The 22301-nt window shown below is 41.7% G+C and overlaps 1 protein-coding gene across 1 annotated transcript in view; it reads left to right on the top strand.

Moving 5' to 3' along the window:
- Window positions 1–16275, top strand: part of KCNK9 (potassium two pore domain channel subfamily K member 9) — an 89957-nt gene extending 73682 nt beyond the window's left edge. The window contains exon 2 of the mRNA XM_058029018.1: window positions 14980–16275. Within this exon, the coding sequence (XP_057885001.1) occupies window positions 14980–15821 (842 nt within the window). The 3' untranslated portion in view covers window positions 15822–16275. The remainder of the gene's footprint in view (window positions 1–14979) is intronic.
- Window positions 16276–22301: the final 6026 nt, after the last annotated feature.

Raw genomic sequence — 22301 nt, 5'->3', positions numbered from 1 at the left:
ACACCAAGAAAAATTACTCCATTTTCATCACTGTAAGACAAAATGAGATCCTATGGATTTTTAGTTACAAACCAAGGACGGGTAGGTTTGAGATGCAGTACTTCATTTCAGGTTTTGTGTCAGTGCTGTATACAAGAGCTGTCTAAAGTTGTATGAAATACAGTTTGAAGTCTGTACAAATGCACCATTGAATTTCTGTGGTTCTGTATCTAAATTTGGGTTATTGATGTCCAAGAAAATTGAATTCAAGCTGGAAAGGTGCAAAATGCTATCAAAGTGACCCTGTCTAATGCAACAGACTAGCTGTGACTGGTTTATTCCTCCTTGGAAAAAACACACAAACAAACAAACAAACTAGGCTGGTGAGATATGGCTCATCTTTATTAGTCTGTAGGAAAGGCAAATTGGGTGGGTTGCTGTTTGAGCTGAGAACTTGCATGAGAAGAATCAGACCTCGAACAAGTTTGGATTGAAAACAGGAAAACTTTTAGCTGTAAGTGCAGCGAGTTTGGGGACAGCCTTACAGCTTGATTGGTGGAGATGGGAGCCCTAACTGAGGTGTACCTCTGTCTTTTTAGGAAGGAGCTTTTCAATGCACAGTGAAGTTGTGGGTTTAATATCTCTTAGGCTCATTTTCCTGACTTTAGCTGGGCAGTTTCTGATGGCTGGAACAGCATCCCATGAGACCTGCTTCTGGCTTTGTCTTTTTGGAGGAAGGTACCAAGGTCTCTCTGCTCCTGGTGTGTCCTTGCTTCTGTGAGAACAAAGTTGCCATCAGAAAAATGTCTGAGGTTGCTTCAGCTGAAAGTGCCAGCCCAGTGAGTTAGGCTGGTGTGATTACCCTGAAACAGCAATTCCAGGAAATCTTCCCACAGCCAAAGCTGAACAATGGTGCAAAACTTTGACCTTCATGTTTTAGCTCAGCTCTTCTGTCTTTAAAGTACAAGGACAGATGTGTCTCAACGTTAGAATTGGCTCAGTGGAAAGCTGGACAGGACAGCATCATTGTGCAATATATTTCCATTACCTTTCTTGGTTTCAGCTTCAAAAATGCTTTCTCAATCAGAATTGAACTTCTTCCTTCACAGAAGTTTTGATTGAATGATTTCAGTTTTTCAACGATAACTGACAGAACAGACTTTAAAGTTTGTAGGGGATAATTGAGGCATCTCTCTTTGCTTGTATTTTCAAGCATAAGGCTTTTTGGGGGGAACAATAGCAAGAGAAAAAAGAAAGAAAACAAAACATGTACCTTGGTAAAAGAAACTGAACCCAAAGCATTTCAGCATTGTTTTTATTTTGTTTTTAATGAAATCCATGTAGTGCTTTCACTGAAATCTATCTATAAATCCAATAGAAACACTGCTCAGCCTATATGTGTTGAAATTGGGTAGAAATTACAGCAGATTCCACTGACTTTTGCTGTTAGATCATTAAAGGCAGGTTTCAATTAATAAAGCTGCTGCAAAATTAGAGTGTCTGCAGGGGAGATAACCTTGGCCAAAACTGCCGCCAGGCAGATTCAGAAGATATATTTGGGGATGCTTTTCTTCAGATAAGGGTACAATAAATGCTGTAACTGATTTAAAGAAGTCCATGATTGCAAAGTTGTAGAAGCAGGAAAACTTTTGTCATTCTGGCTAATTTCTTATTGTGGTCATTAAGGGACAGAGAATCACAGGCAAAGGAGAGGGAAGAGGAATTTTTGCTTCTTTCAGACTTGGCTGTTCACCTGCTGACACAGAGACTTCCCTGGAAGAAAGGATTTTGTATCTGTGTAAGTTTGTCTAAAACAGAGAAAGCTCTGATCTAGACAAAGTTGTGTCTCTAAATTGATTTGCTGGCATGTTTTTCTAGCAGGGACTGAACCTAAGCACAGTGGGAATAACTAACCCTTCCTTTAGCTTAGGATGGGGAAAGTCCTCAACAGCAGAAAGGAGAATCTACTTAAAATACCATGGACCTATTAATATTTTTTTAAAGTTGGAAAAAATACTCTGTTTTTATCTTCCACATGGGAAAAATCTGCAGTAGAAACAGCACAAAATTGAAACAGATCCATGAGCAAACTCATGGCAAGTTGTCTGTGCTCTTGTGTGTCCCTTAGCTGCACAAAGATGAAAGTTGTAGAAGGAAAAATGCAAGTTTTTACTTCAGTGCAAACACATCTGAACCACTTTCCTGACTATCACCCCCTATCTCTTGCTGGGTGTGCTGTGTTTTAGCAGACCTGGCAGCATTTGATGTCACATGGATTTATGAACATTACTCTGTGAACTGCACTGGACAGTGACATCAGAGTTCCAGAGGATGTGGGAGCTGCGTCATTAATGGGCTCAGTCACTGCTCTGAGCTGGCCTTTGGTAATCTTTGTTTTACAGGGTTTTTGTTCAGATACAGTTTCTCAAGCCCTGGCAGTGTCAGACTGAGAGCTGAGAGCAGGATCCTGTTAACCCTGCAAAGACTCAGACCTGGCAGTTTGAAAATAACTAATTCTTTGAAAAAAGTGGAATCAGAAGTGTAGCCACATCTCTCTTCACAGAGAAAAGCAAGCCACAATTATCCCCAAGAATATTTCTGAGATGCACATTCTCTGAACCTCAGAGAAAGAAAGAACAATTCTTATCTCATTTGCTGCTCCTGTGTTGTGCCAAAGTAGAATGCAATATGGAGATTGTTAACCCAAAGTGATGGCGTTTTGTTTCCTTGGCCTAGCAGGGCCAGGAGTGTGTGTTGGGTGACAGTCACAGAATTCTGTGCAGTGTGTGCAGAGTTCAGTGCTTGGCATATTCAGTTTAGATGTAATGTAATATAGTGCAGTATAGTATAGAATAATATAGTATAATAAAGTAATTAATTAGCCTTCTGATAAGATGGAGTCCTCCTCATCATTCCTCCCTGCCACGGGGATGCCTGCAAATACTATACAGAAGTTTCTCATGCTTCTTTTTTATTATCACAACATAGAAGAAACCCATTAATTTTTGGTCTTTTGTTAAGATATGATTCCCTGTGCTTCTTCCTGATGTATTTCCCCCTGATCCCTCAGAGTTTTGTTTGGATCATCCTCCCAGCTCTGTAAGTGATGAGTCCTTCATCTTCCTCCCTCATGGAGAAGACTCAGGTCATTGCCAATAAACTGTGAGCAACAAAAATCAGTTACAGAAAACTATTAAAAGTGCCCAAGAAGTCAATTTATATAGGTGAATAAGGAAAAAATGCTTATTGCAATCACACCCATGGAGTGCAAAAAGCCTTTGTAAAGCAATGACAGCATCAAGTAAAGTTTGCTATGCAGTGAGGACATAAAGTTACAGTGATGGTCAGTCACATCTACTTATGCAAAAAGGATAATATTTTCCAGTCCAGGGAGCTGATAACCCTGACACCACAGTTCTGCAGCTAGAAAGGCTGCACACAGCTCTAGCAAAGATCCTGAACTTTTTGAAGAGCAAGAGTGGTTGCAGACAAGTGCAATAAAAGTGATCATATAAGGAGCTGCTTCTAAAGAAAATAAATATGAATAGTGTATATATATATGTATATGTGTTGTAGAATGCCTCTTTTCTTTCTTGCTGTAGGATCTGCCTCCAAGAGCTCTGTTTATAACTAATATTAACTAAGGAATGAAGCTGTGGCTGCCTCCAAGAAGTATAAAGGAGTGAGCAGCGATGGAGAGAAATGGAGGTGTTGGATTGAGGGCTACAAAAGATCAATGTCATAAAAGGCAGCATAGAACAAGAAAAGTATCAGGCTGTGTATCACAAAAGAACTTCCTAATAGCTGGATCTACTGGACAGGGCAACAATTTCCTAAGGGAGAGAGCAGAAACCCTGTTATTTCAATCATTTAAACAAAACTGGACAAAGCCCTGGAGAATATATTGTAAGGAACAATCATATGCCATCCCCTGGGAATGGATAACACGACCTGATAAAGTCTTTTCCTAGTGGTTGCAAGGATTCTCTTCAGATTGAGAACTTGTTCTGGGCATGATTTGTCTTGGGACTGGATGTGATGTGAGCCTCAGGTCAATCCTCTGATTGATTCAGAGAACGAAGCAGAGAGGAGGGAAGGGAGGAAAAGAGTGCAGGGACAGTCAAAAATAGAGCTCATGGGAAAATATTGACTCAGAAGTCAGCTGTCAACTGCTGCCCAGCTGGAAGGAAATCCAGCAAAGAGCTGCTGTTGGTTTTGGGAAGAGTCAGGAATGGTGCACCAGACACAGATCTGGTACACCAGAATCACTGCTGCTCAAATGGTTGTCTCCTCACAGAGCTGGAGAGGAACCTCTCCTCTCTTCCCAGCCTCTTTTCTGGGAAGCAGAGGAAATTTTAAGGATGAGCTGAGATATTGTTCTATCTGCACAAAATGAACTGGTGAGTGTTGGCAGCCTTGATTTCTTGGGAGGTGGTAAACCAGGTGGAAATTACCTCAGCTGCTCTGTTACCTTATTCAAAAGAATTGCCAGGGACTGCAGACATCTCCTATCTAAGCAGTAAAAGTAGAAGCTAAGTTCAACCAGAGGAGGTTTGAGATAATCAGATCTTCTGTGTCAGATAGATGAGCAAGAAGACTCTGATTTCATGGGGCCATTTGAAGTTTCCCACTTTCTCTTATTTACTCTTTTAGTAAACCTCTTTATAGTGTAAATTTTAAACAGAAAAAAAGGGGAAATATTCACATTCGAAGGTAAAACAATAACAAACACAAGTAAACACAGATGTCTCAAATATTTGTGTTTTTTTTTTTTTTTTAAGCAACATCTTCCAAATTTTGTCTTTTGCTAGAAACAAGATGTTCCTTGATGAGCAGCAATAGTGAAGTCTAGTTTCCCATAAACTCAGAAATATCCCCAGTTCTCTTGACCCCTGACTTGCATCTCCATCCTTGCAGGCAGATTTCCATCACAGGCTGTTTTATAAGGTTATGGATGAGAGATGTTAGGTTAGGAGAGATGTTATTCCTGCAGTTCTCTCCTATGCCTCTGCATCTCACGCCACCTTGCAGGACCTCCAGCTCTGTTTCTTTGCAGTCACTGGCCAGAGAAGGAGCTGATCCCAGCTGCAGCTGAGCCTGCACTATGGGTGTGTTGATTTTTAGGCCCTTTTATGTGTATTCACAGATTGACCAGATGGCAGGCCCAGCAGAACAGATCACTATCAAGTTCACATTACAGTTTCTTCTAAGTGGTGGAAATTGGTGAGCAGCTTCAAAGTTACCGTGGAGGAAAAACAGATGGGCAGAGATATGGATATAGATGGCTCATCCTTACCAAGAATGAGAAAAACACTGAACTAATTAGAAAAATGAAAGTTTTTTAAGCCTTGGTTTAAACCCATAAACCTATTCCTTACTGCCATAACCCAGAGGGTGTTTGAAAGGCCCAAATGTGACCAGATCTGTGTTTTTGCATTATGCAGAAACAAGAGGTCTCAAAGGAGAGGAGCTGTGTCCTGCTGGGGTCTAAATCCAGGAGGAATACAAGAACTTTTCCAGGGGAAGCCAAGAAATTCCCAGGAATTTCCACCTGGGGGAATGTTGAAACTACCTGGGCACAAGTCTCTGACAGAATAAGCAGCACCTCCAACTGCTCTACCCCAAGGAACTGAATGGGTTTGTGTCCTCATCTCTCCAGGGAGGCATCCAGCAGGGAAGAGAAGATGTACATGCTGGTGGTGGAGTCCAGGCAGGGAACAAGGAGGGAAATGCAGTCTAAGAAGTCTGAGATCCTCTGAAACACAATTCTCCAAAGTGTCTCATGAACATGACCTTACTGAGAGCCTTTCAGGGACTGGAACACATTATTTGCCTTGATCCTTTGAGAATCCAAAGGAAATCTCTTCAAGAGGGTTCTTCTTATAGAGAGAACACCTGACTGTATTACATGTTGTCCCCAGCTGAAACCAGCCAACCCAGAAGTCCTGCCCTGAATCAGAAATGAGCATGGCTGTGTTTCACTACATTTCTGCCTTTGGATCCTTGTGATTTCAGTCAGTGTGAGAAACAGAACTGTCTCCTCAAGTTCCACCCTCAGGAGCACTGCCCAGAATGCTGTAACAGCTGATAGCTTCAGCTCCTGCTCCACTGAGGCTGTAAGAATTCAGGGTTGTGCTCTCAAGCAGCTGCACAAGCACTCTTGGTACTTTCCTTATAGTTGAACCTTCCAATGGAACATGGTTTAGCCACATCTGGTGATGGTCAGGGCTGGGGACTGATGCCAACAGGCATTTTGGGTGATGCAGAGCATCCACCATGCCAGAATTTACTGCAACTTGGTGTGGGAGGAAGAGAAGCTATAGGAAAAATTGCTACCACTAATGCTCCAGAGCAGGAGGTTCAGTTTCCATAAGGGAGATCACATGGGATGGCTGCAGACCTGGATAGTAAAGGGAGTGAGGAAATGTGGCAGAATAAATGAGTAGTTATCAGTCTTATCAGTTTTGGATGAGTCCTTCAGGTCTGCTGCTGATTGAGCAGCAGTTTGAGCATCCCAGGTGAGCTCACAGGAGCCACTGCTGCAGAAGCCAAACTCTTGTCTGTCCTGACCTCTCCTGAGGCCAAACTCTTGTCTGTCCCACCTCACAGTGTGCATGAGTGGCCTTCCACCTGCAAGACTGGCTTTGGCTGATTTCACCTGCTGCTCAGCAGATCCCAGAGATCACAGAGAGAAGCTGTTTCTTCCTTTTCCTTCTCATTTTCTTGCTGCATGTTGCCTGTGCCTGCCTCTCCCATCAGAGTGATTTTGAAGCTGTTTTCCCTGAACATCTTGCAAGTTTGATTTCAAGATCAAGAAGAAAATAAGTTTTCCTTGTGATGGGGAGAAAAAAAATCCCTGGAAGCCTGTTGCATCCTTACCACCCAGAACAGGAGATATTCTGAAGGTTTGATATAAAACAAAGCACTGAGTGCAATCTCCAAGGTGTTGTGGCCTTACTTCTGCAGCCATGACATGGAGGCAATTTCAACAGACCAGGGATGAGCCAGGATGAGAGGCCATGACAAGTTCGTTGAAGGATATAGGATTTGAGGTTGCAGATTCTTTTTCCTCTCTTGTGATGTCCCTGTCTTCACAACAGGAGATGATATTATCACATATTGCTGTGTGTTCCTGTAGGGAGACATGTGCCATGCTTTATCCTGACATCAGAGACTGTCTTTTGAGCATGGAAGGGGAGGGTGTCTTTGAGGATGGAAGGGGATGTGCAAAACTAAGAGAGATTGCTCAGCTGAAGTTGATAGTGAGATCAACTGACGAGGGAATAAAAGAACAAAGAGGTCCTGGATATGTTTGAGGAGAAAGGCAGCAGGATACAGGGAGAGGCCAGATGTGGGAGAGAGGAGAGGGAGCAGTGAGCAGAGCCCTTGTGCCAGGAGGGTGGTGTAGCTACACAACAGCTCTCATCCAGGTAACAGCAGCTCTTGATTACCTTCCAGGAGAAAGCCTTTGTCCTGGTGAATGAGTTACTACCAGTTAGCAAGATAAAGCATCTCTCTGATCCCTCCTGAAAATCTCTTTCATCTGCACCACAAAGGCCACGTTGTTTCTTCTCTCTGCTGAAAGCTGAAAGTACAAGCAGCAAATCCAGCAGACAGGCTGATCCTTGTGGTGGTTCCTCTGACGTAGATGAACCTCTGAAGTGAAGTGTGTGACATCAGGAAGATGTTTTAATCTGAATCACACTTGCCCATCTGAAGAACAGGTGCCATTATCCTCTCTTCATTATCTTCTGGCCTGGGCTGCTGCCAGCATGAGTAAGAATGGTTTGAGTCACAGGGATGGAGAAGTTAATTCCTTTCCTGACCCAGATGCCCATCATGGGGATGAATGATGTGTAGATGAATGAGGGGAGAAACCTTCTCCTAAGAGAAACAGAGCATCCCTCATGAATAATGTAGAGCATTGCTTTGAGATTCAAGACATCCAAGACTCGTTGCACATTGAATGTGAATGTGAATGAGGCTCAGCTGCTCTGCAGACACACTCTGGCCTGAGCACAACCTATAACTAACTCACCACTGCCACAGGTTTTATTTTTTAACACTGGCATGCAATATACTTGGCCTGGTACATTGCACATCTAGAGACAAACCTCTCTCAATCTCTGACAGAAACCAATGCAGAAAATTGCTCAGAAGCCAATGCAGGCTCCATCTGTGCTCTAAGTGAAGCAGGACCTGTGTTTTGTGGGACACAGAGGCCAACAGAGATGTCACCCTGAGTGCCAGAAATAGATAAACACATGTTCTGCACCAGGACAGTGCTGGTTCCAGAGGACCCTGGCCAGTGTTACCCTCCATGTGTGGAGCAGGCTTGGGCTTTGCCTAGGACAGTGCTGGTTATTCCAGGGGAAACCATAATCTGGGCTGCTGGCAGAGTGTGGACATCGTGGGCTGGTGGTGGAATTCATCCTCAGAATCACAGAATTGTTAAGAGTGTAAAATATGTTTAAGATCAAGTCCAATGGTCAACCCAGTACCAGTCCCATGTTTGCCATTAAACCATGTGCTCAAGTGCCAAATTCCCAGGTTTTCTGAACACTCCACTGCTTCCCTGGGCAATCTGTTCCAATGCTTTACATTCCTTTTCATTATTTTTTTTCCCTGATATCTAACCTAAAGCTCCCCTGGCAGAACTTGAGCCCAGTTTAGTTTGCTAGAGTAGATACTGCCTTGGAGTGTTGGAGATGGCTACTATGTAGATGCAACACACTCAATATATGCAGGATTTTTTCCCATAATGTTTTCTTTTTGTTATGAATTTACTTACTCTAAGAAGTCTGTATCATTACAATAGCATGAATTTGTTTAAGATTCTTTTTGCCCTAGAAGCAAAGTGTTATTTCAGGGAATTTGTGTTGGAGGACAGGACAGATGTTGCAGACCTGTCTGTACCCTGCAGCTGAGTGTGGTGCAGAAATCACTGATGTAGATCTCAGCAAGCTGCTCTGCCCACATGAGGCTGCAAAGTGTCAGAGGGACTTGCTTGGGGCCTGAAGGCAACATGGAATTTTTGGGATAAAAGGTCTATGAAGTCATGAGTGACACAAAGAAGGGGAATGGCAAATGATTGTTCCTGGTCTCTTCCAAAAAGGAGGAGATCCCATTGCCATCAAATGATAGAAACGAAAGGGAAGTAAAGGAGCAATGGCAATTTTTTTAGAGAACAGATGGTTGTTCTATGAACCTTCTCGCCACAGGATGTCAAAGACATGGAAGGGACAATGCCCAGGCTCATGGAAGAGAAATCCATTTTGTGTTACTAAACCCAGCAAAAACTGACTTAAGAAATCCCTGACCACCAAATAATGAACCTGGCACATGAAGTTTTTGGGGAAAACTCACATGTAATTATAGCATTCCTAGGCTGCTCTTCCTCAGCCATCTGCTTGTGGTCACTGTTGGATTCAGGGTGGGTGTGCACAGAGCTCCTCTGCAGGTTCTGCTTGTGGGCTGGTACACCAGGACAATGTCTCTTTAGAACACAGAGAAATATACTGGGGTGTTCCCCAGCTGGACCGCATAGAGATTGTAATGAATATTTTCTCTCTGTGTCTCATCTGAAAGGTACCATAAAAAATTAAGTGTTGAAGAAGGCTCTAAGTGGTTTTTCTTCAGACCTTTATAGCTACAACCTGGCAAACAACAAAATGGAATTTTTTTTTTCTTCTAGAATTACATGTAGGTGCACAAGTTCTTTGAAAGTTTTTCATCAGGGAATGGACAAGGCCTGGAAAAACCAAAGGCAGGGAAGATCCCAAACAGAGAACTGATTTGGGGCTACCCCTTGCAGTGTGATTCTTGTCTTCCTTTGCCTACACCTTCCTACAGTTCTGCTTGGTGTCTGCAGCCCAGCTGTTCCACGACTGGGAGGAGATGGATTTTGTGGGGTATTGGTGCTTCACAGTCCAGAAGTGACACTGAAACATGACATTTCTTTGTTCCAAGCTTTTCTTCTTGGTGCCCGCCCAGATGAGCTCTTGAAAGCCTAAGCAGCTGGGAGGGGGTTTGAAAGTGAGGGAGAGCCCTAATGGCATTGCTTCCAATCAGAGGGAGAGTTATTTAGACTTTCCTTGATCATTCCAGTGATATCCCATTAAACAGCAGACCAAGCTGCCTGCTGTGGTCACTTTGCTGTGTTGTGGTACCTCAGCAAAGCAGTTACTGCACTGGAGTAGGATGGGCAGTGTTTGTTCAGTTCTGGTCCAGTGTAGAGCTCCTTCTATGCCTTTCTTACTCTTACCTCAGCTCTGTGGCTTGTTAAGGGATGCATTTCCTGTACCCAGTACTAAGGTCTCTCCTGTTTGATATTTCTTCTTCACCATGGAAGAGAGAGAAGTCCTGATGTCATCATTAATGCTTCTGTTTTTCTTTAAGCCTTGTTTTTCTTAATGATGACACAAAGTCATCTCTTTATACTCTGCTAAAGGGCAGTGACATTTGTGTAGAGGAAATCAGGAAGAGTTTTGGTAGCTGGAGTCTTCTACTAAGGCAGTTGCTTCCACTTCTGCCTTTCCTTGATGCAAGTAAAACCCAACTCCCTGGAGACTGTGACCTGTGTCCTTTGCCAGCATTACTGCTCCTTTGTGCCCCTCTTCCTCTGGCAATTACTCACCTTCCCCTTTTTCCCAGAGGCAGTCTCTGATGTTAAGAAGGCAATGGTTTGTAATAGATTTGAAAAACACTGAATTTCAGAGAACAGGCACTGCTGCAGTTTGCTTTCCATGTATTACTCTGTACAATGCTGAGTGGGTTCTGCAAAGCTTAAGTAATGGAAAGTTAGGTCTGTCTTTGGGGTATTTTCACACCCCTCATTTCAGAGTGTTTAAGGCAATGGCAATTCCTTATAGCCATGTTGTATAGGATAAATATGTGTCTCTAATCCTCTATACATTAATCTATTTGTAGAGTCTTATTCCAGCTTCATGAATAAAGTTCTTTCTTTACCCCAGATTCATGGTGAAAATGCAGTAAGAGACATTTATCTGATATTGGGGAACATGAGTATGACTTGGGGCAGAATACAAGTCAGAATTTCTGGATTTTCTATCTACATATGTGAATTGGAGGGAAACTAAAGCCTGCTGGTGTCTGTGCTTCCCTATCTGTAAAACAGGGATATGGATATATTTGTATTTTATGGCGTAAATAATTACAAAGTCAGTGACAAATCTTAGAAATTCAACTGTGAGATAACATGCAAGCACATAATATTAATGTTGTATTATGTCCCTAAACTGTTTCTTGGGGATATATTTGATGGGAAGGATATAGTGAGATCAAAATAAACTTTTTTTCACCCCAAATATTTTTTTAGAACCCAAAGTAAAAGTTGTTTCCACCAACTGCTATCTCTGCAACCATCTGGAAAATCACATTTTCTGAAGCTTTCCTTCTCTTTATCATCTGTAACTAAAGCTATAAAATAGGAAGACGTCTCTGGTTTAATTAACACCCCTGTAGTTCAAAAGCTGATCTTAGTAATGAGAGGCAATTATAGCCTTTATTGAGGGACAGTCAGGTGGAACTAACCCATCATCAATCTGGTGAAGACACTTCCTTTTCCAGGTAATTTGGAAACTGCTTTTTATGATGAACAGACTACCTGGCTCAATACAACAGGTGAATCTCTTTCCTCCGTAACCTGGAAAATAAACTTCTGTTTTGAGTTTTGTGCTTCTTTTGTAAAGTGGTTTTTACAACCCATCCACCAACAAATACCAACTGACCTAAGAATAAACCTGTTGCTTTTTGAAGGGGATTCTTGCTGATTTTCTTGGTTTATTTTCCTTTAGTCTAGTCTCACTTTACATTTTGAAGGTTGCCTGGTGTTTGTATTTTAGTTCTAGTAAAAGTGCAGACTCTGAGATGCAGCCCCATCCTGAGAGGAAGGCAGAATTCTGCGTTCTGCACCTCAGCACTGGTGTGGCAGAGCTACAAAAGATCCAGAGAAGGACATGGAAATGATCAAGGAAATGTGATTTCTGCTATATGAGTTAAAAAGGCTGTGGCTTCAGTTTAGACAGAAAAAACCTGAGAGCAGAGATAAAGCTGAGTTTAGCTGAACACATGAAGGTGGTAGATAAGAAAGATTTAGAACTTCAATTCTGCAACTAAGGTGTTCCAGCAGAAACAAGGAGATACACTTGAAATTAAAAAATACCTTTTTTACATAGCAGATAGTGAACTTCTGGAATTTGTTGCCACAGGAGATTGAGGAGGTGTGCAGTGTCAACAGTTTAGAAAAATAATTAGACAAACTCAGAGTAGCAGGTCCATGACCTGAGTCTAAAGGTGATGGGCAGGGTTCCTCAGTGGTATCTCATGTCAGACCTGTCCTCCAGCTTCAGATGTGTAAGATCTGTGTGGGTCTGCTGAATGCCCTGTGCTTTATCTGCCAGCCATCTGTGGGTATCCTCATATCTCAGGGCTCTGGTATAGAGATAGATTATTCTTTCTGGAAAACTGATTTAAACTCTCAATATCTCCAATACAGGCAGCTGCACTGGAGACAGTCACTCAAGGTGACCATCATGATTAGGGTGTCTTCATTTGGCTGTTTACAGGTAGTTGTCTGCCAGTGCTGTGGGTGTCTAAATTCTTCTGTGGTCAACAGATGTCTAGTCAGTCTAATGGGGACCTAATGAACATGATCAATGAGCAGTCAGAACTGTCATTTCTTCCTGCCAGACTTGGGATGGTCAGTGAAATAACTCACTGCTGCCTGTTTGCATAGAATTTTTGTTGACTGCAACAGGAGTTTGGACACATAGAACACATGCAGACACATAAATGTAGGTGTATTAATCTTGAACAGAGTTCTGTCCCAAGATTTCTATTATAATGATTGTAGAGAAATAGATTTCTCCTGAGAATAACTCACTGACCTGTTTTAGACATCTCTGTGTACACAACAGGAACTGCCCTTGTGAAGTTCACAGTTCTTTTCACTGACTGTAAAGGGACTCTAGATAGTGGTACCCACCTGGTGAATGGACACAAAGGGCAAGTGGGTCCCAGCCATCTCATTTTGGAGACTTTGGTACAGTCTCTTCAAATCTCACCTGTAAGAAACCTAGATTTTTAAAGCAATGTAATCTGAATAGGTATAATTCTAAAATCAAAACAGCCCCCTGGTTATGGTTTGATTTAGAATGACTGGCCGTGATTTTACCCTCTGAAAACTATGCTGTGAAATGTGGTACATCCTCTATTCTTGGATTAGTTTAACATCCTGATGAAATTGCCTTTTCCATACTAACTGTCAAAGCTGTAAAACTATGGCACAAACTGGTAAGTTGTTTATTCTTCCAGTAAGTAAAGATAGAATGGGCATCAGATCCCTAAATTCCTATGGTGTTCCAGCAATGAGTCACTTTCATTAGGTAACTGGGAGAAAGGCTTATTCAGAATGGGAGAGTTTAAAAGAAATTTCTTTGGCTGGTGAGCCTGTGGATGTTGTTAACTCTGTGCTGTCAGCAGACACAAAATTTGGATGCCATTACTATACTCTGGTTTTGGGACAGACCAACACCAACTACTGTCAAAAACACCCTGAGAAAGTCCATCTATTTCTAAAATTTCCACTTTTGCCTGTGACACTGAACAGACATGAAATTTCTTCAGTTAATCAATGTGATATAACTCTGTTTTGGAAACTCAGCATTGTTGAGGTAGAACATTGAGGCAGAACAGGCTGCTCGTTCTTTCACCTTTCCCACTCCTGTGTGAACGTTGTTCTTCTGTGCCTTGTTTACTCCAGACACAGGGCATGGGTGAGGAGATATGGGAAGATGGTGTGACTGCAGTGTCCCTGCAGCTTTGAAACTGGCTGGGATGTCATGTGGTGGTGTTTGAGGGTCCCCAGGAAAAGGGAAGAGATAAGAATCTTGACTCCATGTTTCAGAAGGCAGATTTATTTTATTATATATATTATATTAAAAGAAAATGATGTACTAAAACTATACTAAAGAAAGGAGAAAGGAAACATCAGAAGGCTAGAAAAGAATGGAATGAATAATAAAATCTTGTGACTGCTCGCAGCCTCGACACAGCTGGCTGTCATTGGTCATCAAGTAAAAACAATTCACATGCTGGGTAAACAGTTCTCCAAATCACATTCCAAAGCAGCAAAGCATGGAGAAGATGAAGCTTCTCAGCTTCTCAGAAGAAAAGATCCTAGCGAAAGGATTTTTCAGAAAATATGTCTGTAACAGCATCAGAGTGATTTATGTGGCTTGCTGATGGGGGAACCATGACCATCCCCTGCCCTGCTGACTGAAATAAACACGGGCAGGAGACTTTTCTAATTTTTGATGCTTTTATTAAAAGTGATCAGCTCGGGTGGGGAGAACTGGTGGGTCCGTGCTCAAGCGCTGCCGCTCCCAGGAGTGACTCGGAGAAGGAAGAAGATGCAGCTTTGGCCACTGCTCTGTGGGCAGAGCTGGGGGTTCCTTCCTCATGAGAGCATCGGGAAAATTCCTTGTTCTCTTTTTTGGTTTGACCTTCGGGGTCCTGCCTCTAGCCTCTAGGTCCTCTGTGGCTAGGGCGAGGGGCAAAAAAGGGTCTCAGCGTCTGCAGGCTCTGAACTTTGTTCCTCACATTCAGACATCACTTCAATCTCTTAATTCTGTGTTGGCTCGTTATTTTCGGGTCTTTTTGGTAAGTTTGGTGGGGTGGTTTTCCCGTGGCATGCTGGCTCCGAGGTCATTTGTGCGCCCTCCGATGTCCTCTCCTCTCACTGTCCGAGAAGGGTCATCCACCTGGCAGCAGGCAGGGTGGTACTGACAAAAAGGGGAATTCTCAACAATAGGGAGTTAGAGACCGACTCTTAACAGGTGATTACAACATGAAGTTAACAAAGAACTCTCCTCTGCCAGCAACCAGCTCAACTTGTATCTCCCCAAACTTTTAAAACAAATGGGTAACCATTTTTTTACTCATAACACTGACTGTGGTTTGTTTCCATCCCCCCTCCAGGTTACGGGCACGCTGCCCCAGGGACGGATGCAGGGAAGGCTTTCTGCATGTTCTACGCCGTGCTGGGGATCCCTCTGACCCTCGTCATGTTCCAGAGCCTGGGCGAGCGCATGAACACCTTCGTCAAGTACCTCTTGAAACGCATCAAAAAGTGCTGTGGCATGAGGAGCACCGAGGTCTCCATGGAAAACATGGTCACTGTGGGGTTCTTCTCCTGCATGGGGACACTCTGCATTGGAGCAGCAGCCTTTTCCCAGTACGAGGAATGGAGCTTTTTCCACGCTTACTATTACTGCTTTATAACATTGACTACGATAGGGTTTGGGGACTATGTGGCCCTGCAGACCAAAGGGGCCCTTCAGAAGAAGCCTCTCTACGTGGCTTTTAGCTTTATGTACATTCTAGTGGGGTTGACAGTCATCGGGGCATTTCTAAATCTGGTTGTTCTCAGGTTCTTGACCATGAACAGTGAGGATGAGAGGAGGGATGCCGAGGAGCGGGCGTCCCTGGCAGGGAACCGCAACAGCATGATTATCCACATCCAGGAGGACTCCCAGCACGGCCGGCCGCGCTACAAGGCCGAGGTGACAGACCTCCAGTCAGTTTGTTCCTGCATGTGTTACAGGTCCCACGAGTACACCAGCCGGGTGGTGTCCCACCAAAATTCGTTCAGCTCGAAGCTGAACCCCCAGTACTTTCACTCCATCTCTTACAAGATAGAGGAGATCTCGCCAAGCACATTAAAAAACAGCCTTTTCCCATCTCCTGTCAGCTCCATCTCACCTGGGTTGCACAGCTTTACAGATAACCACAGGCTGATGAAACGGCGAAAGTCCATTTAAAGGGATTTGTCTTATTTTGCTTTCCTTGTTTTTCCCAGTTCTTTGTTGTTTTGGGTCTTTCTGTTCCTTGAGTGAGACGGAGCGAGGCCAAAGGGAGTCGAGCAAGCCAGTCCTCCTCTGAGACTCAGCTCTTGAGCATGAAGCATGGATTATTACTGTTCCAGCAAAGTATGCCTTACATTACCCCCTTGGTGGATGTCAGAGGATTCAAGGTGACGTGAAGTGGGTACCAAATCCAAAGTTGCACACACAGCTGGGAGCCTTCATGTGCCACTGGCACTCCTGACCTAACAAACTTTTTTCCTCACGAGCAGGTTGCAGTGTGTGTGCGTGTGCCTGTGTGAGTGCTGGGTGTGTGTGCCTGTGCGTGTGCGTGTGCAATTCCACAACCAGTGCCATGTGACAAAAATTAAAGCATCAGGTATTATTTTTTTCTTTTGCCCTTGAAGCAGTTGTGTTCCAGCCTGCTTTTTTAGATTGCTTCCAAAAGGAAAGGGGAGGGTGGGAGGGGAGCCAATTTGTTTTGGTTTTCTTTTTTTGCCAAGAGAAGCATGCGCCATAAGCAGTCAATATACCAGGTGTATCATGGTAAATTTTTTAATGCTAGATTTTAGATTGTATTAACATTAAAAAAAAAAAAAAAGGCAGGAGAAGATGGATCATTTTAGCTTGCCAGTTCAAAATTAAAAAAACAAAAAAATAAAGCATGCACTTTTTAAAACTGGTATGCATAATAAAAACACAAGAAAAACTAGCAATGGAATTAATAATCAAAAGCAAATAATCATATTAATTTAACTATATTTAATTTCATAATTTTCAACTGTTCCAACAATTTGCAAACAGAATTCCTATGATAAATTGGAAAAATTGTTGGAACAGGAGAGTGTATTTTGTTATTTCAATTTTATTTATAAATTATTATTATTATTATTATTATTATTATTATTATTATTATTATTATTATTATTATTATTATTATTATTATTATTATTATTATTATTATTATTATTATTTTGTGCAGCAATTACCTGCATGAATAGGATTTTCTATTCTTTGGAATGCTTGGTTGAGATGGGTATAAATAGGAGGATGTATATTTTTTCTTATATAATAGTGACAGGGCATTCCTTGTTTTAAATAAAAAAAAATAAAGATGATTGTCTCTAAATGCTTTTGATTTGTAAATAATGGAAAGCCTTTGTTGGTCTCAGGAAGAATTCAAGGGACAGTATCTTGTGTTTGGCTCACTGGGAACTTGTGAGATTAGATGTGATATTGCTTTTTTTGCTAGCAAAGGAAAAATGCATTTAGCAGTAACAGGCAAAAATAGCTTTACTCCAGTGTTTGAAGGGTAACAGCAGGAGCAGTTGTGTTGGCAAGTTGTAGTGGAGGATGTTGAGACCATGTCATAGAGTTGTTCCTTGGACATTGTCCATCTCTCAGTTGTTCATCTGGACCAAACAGACTTTACAGAACTTAATTAGAGGCCTAATCCAGCTCCCTTTTAACAGAATAGGAATTTTCAGTGATTACATGGGATTTAGTGCTTTTGGAGATTTATCTTTGATTTTACAAGAGTAGGACTGGGGGTTTTATGAACCTGCACCTTTGTCTCTGATTTAATTCTATCTCTTAAATTGCTTTCCGTGTTAATTTGCCATACAAAACCCATTTCTTTTTGGCACTAATCACCTCCTGCTGATTCTACCATTCTGTGCTCTCAGTGTAAAAGCAATAATCCTTTTTTTACCCTTAAAACTAGATGGTGTGTGCCCAGCTCTGAGCTCTGTGTGCTGATGGATGTTGATACCCTCTCAAAGAGACATTTATAAAGAGCATTAATAGGGAGAAATAAGGAGTGTCATTCCTCCTCTGTTGTCTTCTCCTTGGCTTTAAATTATTAACTATCAAATATGCTCATGTTCTCCACATCTGTCTTTCAGTAAGTAAATGACAAGCAAGTTATCCATGACTTTGACTCCGTTATGCAGCTTCCTTTGTGTGTAGAAATTGCTGTGGCATGGAATCCTGCATTAAGATTGGTGAAGAACTAACAGGATTCTTAATGAGGATGGACTTTTTCAGAGTAATGTGTGGGGCAAGCTGGGTGCATCAATGCTGTGCTGCCAGTACCACGTCCTAGGGCAAATGCTGATGGCAGAAGGATCAAAGCAAGAATACCTAAAAAAAGCAGTTTCAGGATGTGTTAAACCACCTCAGTGTTTGATACCTTGAGCTGTTTCCCCTGACAGCCCATAGGGTTCACAGTGCTCTCCAAATTCACTTTTTTCATCTTTGTTTGTTATCCCAGAAGTGAAAATAAATGTATGGCTCTTCTCCTGCTATGGAGAGAAGTATGCCTGGAATATACACCTCTGTATCATGTACAGCTGCTAGGAATATTTTGGGGTTTTGCAGAATTCAAGTTGAATTCTGTGCCTGGAAAAAGAGAATTTTGGTAACAGGACCTTTAGCAACATCTTCAAAAAGAAAAAAGCAGTTGCATCTTACAAAACATTGCATCTTTTTTTTTCTTTTTCTTTAGGAAAGGAAGAAATTATTATTTCTGCTGCACATAAAAAAAAATAATCTTTAAATGTCTTATAAAACATGTTGAACTGGAGAGGTTGAAAACTTTACATACTCTAGCTGATTTGTTACTAAATCTTCCCTCTGGAATCATAAATGAAGAGTCAGTTTTAATACATGGGGTGTTTAACCGGGAGAGAAACTTACCTCAGCAAATCATGGGTTATCTGCCACTTAGAGTCTCTGCATTAAAAGTCAATAGCTTTATAATAACTCTGCTTTAGCTTAGTTGAAGTTTGTAGATGTAGTTGAAGAAATCTGTGTATGTTGATATGAAGGAGCCAGAGTAGATGTCTGTAGCCATATTTTTAAATTTAAAAGCTATAATCTGTGTATATGTTTGAAAGTGTTTTGCTTGAATGTATCTGCATTCCTTGGGATTTTCAAATATGCTTATTTATTTTATTTTCTGGCTGAAGAGCCCACAGTTGTGTCCAACATATATTTTTGCCACACATGGGATTTTGAAGTAGCAGGATGTTTCATTTGCAAGGAAACTCTTGCAGGACTTTGCTTTGTGAGCAGCCAGACACAAGAACCCTCACATGTGCACATCAGAACACAAGGCAAAATCTGCCTCTCTTTAGTTGTTTTGATGGTTCTTGACTGATGTGTGAATAATGGCTTGGGCTGTCTGGAACTGGAACAGGCTGAATCATGAAAGGGAAGCTTTTGTCCAAGGTTAATCCCAGCTTTTCAGTTAAACATGAAAAACCAGCCAGTGAAAGGTGAGCTGACTTTTGTCAGTTCTGACTTCTTATTGCCCTACATGTTTTCTTCTCACAGTACTGCTTTTCACAGAATATTTTGGCTAGTACATTATTGAGTTTATTCTGTTTAAGATATAATCTCTCTCAGAACAACTTCTCTTGCTCGCTACTTGCTCTTTTGAAATTCAGCTATGAGCAGGTAGTAGTGGTGCTGCTCATGACTAGACATCCTAATGTCTGCTATCACTTTGTGATGCACTCTTATTCCCCAGAGTCTCATTTCCCCTACCATTCCCTATTATCAAGCATTAGAAATAATAATAATAAATCAGATTAGTCTATTTATGTCACACTAATGTGCTCTTCATCAAAACAACACAAATTTAGCTCCCTGCTGTCGACTTTGATTATATAACAACCCTATTATCCTATAATATTTCATATTATCATCAAAGGGAAAAATCAGTTTGATCAGTGAAGCACCAAAATAGCTTTGACTGAGCGTGCTGTGATATGGAAACAAGAGGAAACTTAATAGAACAATGCAGGCACAAGTCTCCACTTGGTCTTCATCACTATAAGGAATATCCTGACAGATCTAACAAGCACTGCTTTGCCAGAACTTTGTACATGTACCTGCTTTACAGGGATACCTGTAGCTGGGCAGCCCTAGAAGGAGTGTTTGGATGTTCCTAGAAGAGTCCAAAATAGCTCTTTGGTTGTTAGTGAATGGAGAAGATGTATAGTGACCTTCAGCAATAAACTTCTGTTTGAACTCTCTGTAACAGCTCATTAGGATGAAACAGACATTATTAAAAAAAAAAAAAGGAAAATAAAATAAAAAGAAAAATAAAGAGGGAAGTGACCAAGTTAATCTACTGTATTGTACATTTTCTCATTAGTTCCCTAGTGCTTTGATCAATGAAATGCCAGGGTAGTAATCAAGATTATTGTGAATCTGACCTTAAGCAAGGTAACTCCTTGTTTTCTCTGACAGATTTGGAAGGTTTTGTTAAGGAAAAAATAAAGCTTGATTTGTTGCTAAAGGCTTAAAAAGGAGCAGTCAGTAGAACCAAGATGGAGCATGAAAATGTTCCAAAACCATTTGGTGTGTGCAGAGCAGAGGGCAGGGGTTTGGGTAGAAGTAGCTTTCAGCTGAAGTTTATGTCCTCATTTAGCTTTATGTAATATTCCTGTTAATATTAAGATCTAATTAAGACAGTCATTTAAAATCTTTATGAGGAAGCTGGATGAGAAAGATGTGTTGGAGTGTGTCCATTACACTAATGTTATGGACTTTTTCATGCATATTTCAACAAGACACTATTACTAACTGGAATATTGCACAAATTACAATGAGAATCACACCACTGCTGCTTTCACGAGCCAGAGATGTGTAACACTCACAGAACTGAGAAAGAAAATAATGCTTTTCTGACCAGCCTGCTGTCATCTAACTTTTTATATAAAATTTTATTTTGGGAACTTCAGCAAGATAGATGGTAGAAAAAGGATTTGCTATCATAACAATTCACCAAAATTGAAACAAATGGAATAATGACATTGGACACAGAGAAATTGATTATGGATGGAAGGTGCCCTGGGACTCTTATGCCAGTTATTCTGAGCTTAGAGGCTGAATGAAAACCATGAAAAACTGATGAAACCCTTTGCCAAAATGCAGTTTTCAGTTCTTTAAGATGCATATTATGAATACGGCAAAGCAAATTTCACCCCCGTAAAAGTAGTAGGAAGGCAAAAAGAAAATTGGGAAAATACGAAATTGTTCTCAGAAGCAGGAGTAGTTGTGTTATTTCCAGTTGAAATGGCTGTGAGGTGGTGCTGAAGGACTGCTGAGCTTTCACCTGTGTAGAATCAGTCTGGGACACTGACTGTCCTCTGCTCAGCCAAGGTCTGCCCCAGTGTTCCACTGATAATGGCTGATAGGGGGATGGATTAATGGAGTTCCTGTCTCTCCAGGCAGGTTTTTGCAGCTGCCTCCATTTACACCAAGATTTTACTCAGCCAGCCCATCCTAAGCAGTGCTGGCCTCTGGTATATATTATATTATATTAGTGATGCTATTTCCTCCTCCTGGTGCTCCCAAGTACAAGAGAGCAAACTCTCCTTGTCTAAGGCCTGGGTAGGCAGGGCCTTCCTCTGGAGCCAGCTGATTTGTGTGCCATGCAACGAGTCCTGATTTACACCCTTTTCCTGAGACTGGAATTTTATTTGTACCCTTTTCCTGAGACTGGAATTTTATTTATACCCTTTTCCTGAGACTTTTTTCTATTCACTGCTAGATACTCTATCAGTGCCTCCAACTACTGCTCCCCATGAACAGCCTTTCCTAAACTTAAGGGAAAGCAGTAAGACCTAAAACCAACTGTCCTCCTGTGTAATTAATGCAGCTGTATTTTGCGTTATGGAATCCAGTCATTCAAAGCTGCCTGCTAATTTTAGGCTGGAAATACTATCCCTGGAGCCTTCAGCCTTCATTTGTCTCTCCTTCCGTGAATATTGTAATTAATAAATATCCCAAAGCCCTCCTTCACCTTGCTTTCTGACAGGGTAAGGAGTGCTGCCATGTATTAACACCCACAACAGATTGGGAAAAAAAAAGGAGGAGAAAGATTAATGCTGCAATTTTATTGGTAATTAATATTCACAGTTCCAAGCTGCGTTGTCTTTTAGTTCACTTTGAGAAATGCAGAGCAAACAACAGGATGATACCATTTATCATAGCTGGCAAATTCACAAGTGGAGCTGGCAAATATAATAATTGAAACTATGCTCCATAATGCATCTTCCTCGTGCACGAGTTCTGATACCACCCTCCTGGCTTTGATTCATTGTTTATCTGGCCCGTGGAACAGCTTGCAGTAATTGCTGTATCCAGAGCACTCCACTTGAGGCTAGAAGAGAGATCCATTTCACAGACAGCCACCCTCTGGCTTTCCCTACACCCTCTCCCCCCTTCCCCACTCAGACATTAACTCATTAGTTTGCCATTTCATGGACGTATGTTCAGGCCCAGGATGGCCACATTCTGTTCTCTGCCCCCTCATCTATTAATGAACAGCATTATGCTACACAGCTACACCCTGGGGAAGGAAATGTTCCTCTCTAATTACCACTGACAAAAGAAATCTACAGATTGATTAAAAGCAATATGTAG

The sequence above is a fragment of the Melospiza georgiana genome, chromosome 1, assembly GCF_028018845.1.
Source record: "Melospiza georgiana isolate bMelGeo1 chromosome 1, bMelGeo1.pri, whole genome shotgun sequence".
Classification (NCBI taxonomy): Eukaryota; Metazoa; Chordata; class Aves; order Passeriformes; family Passerellidae; genus Melospiza; species Melospiza georgiana.
This window is presented reverse-complemented; position numbering and strand designations above follow the sequence as displayed.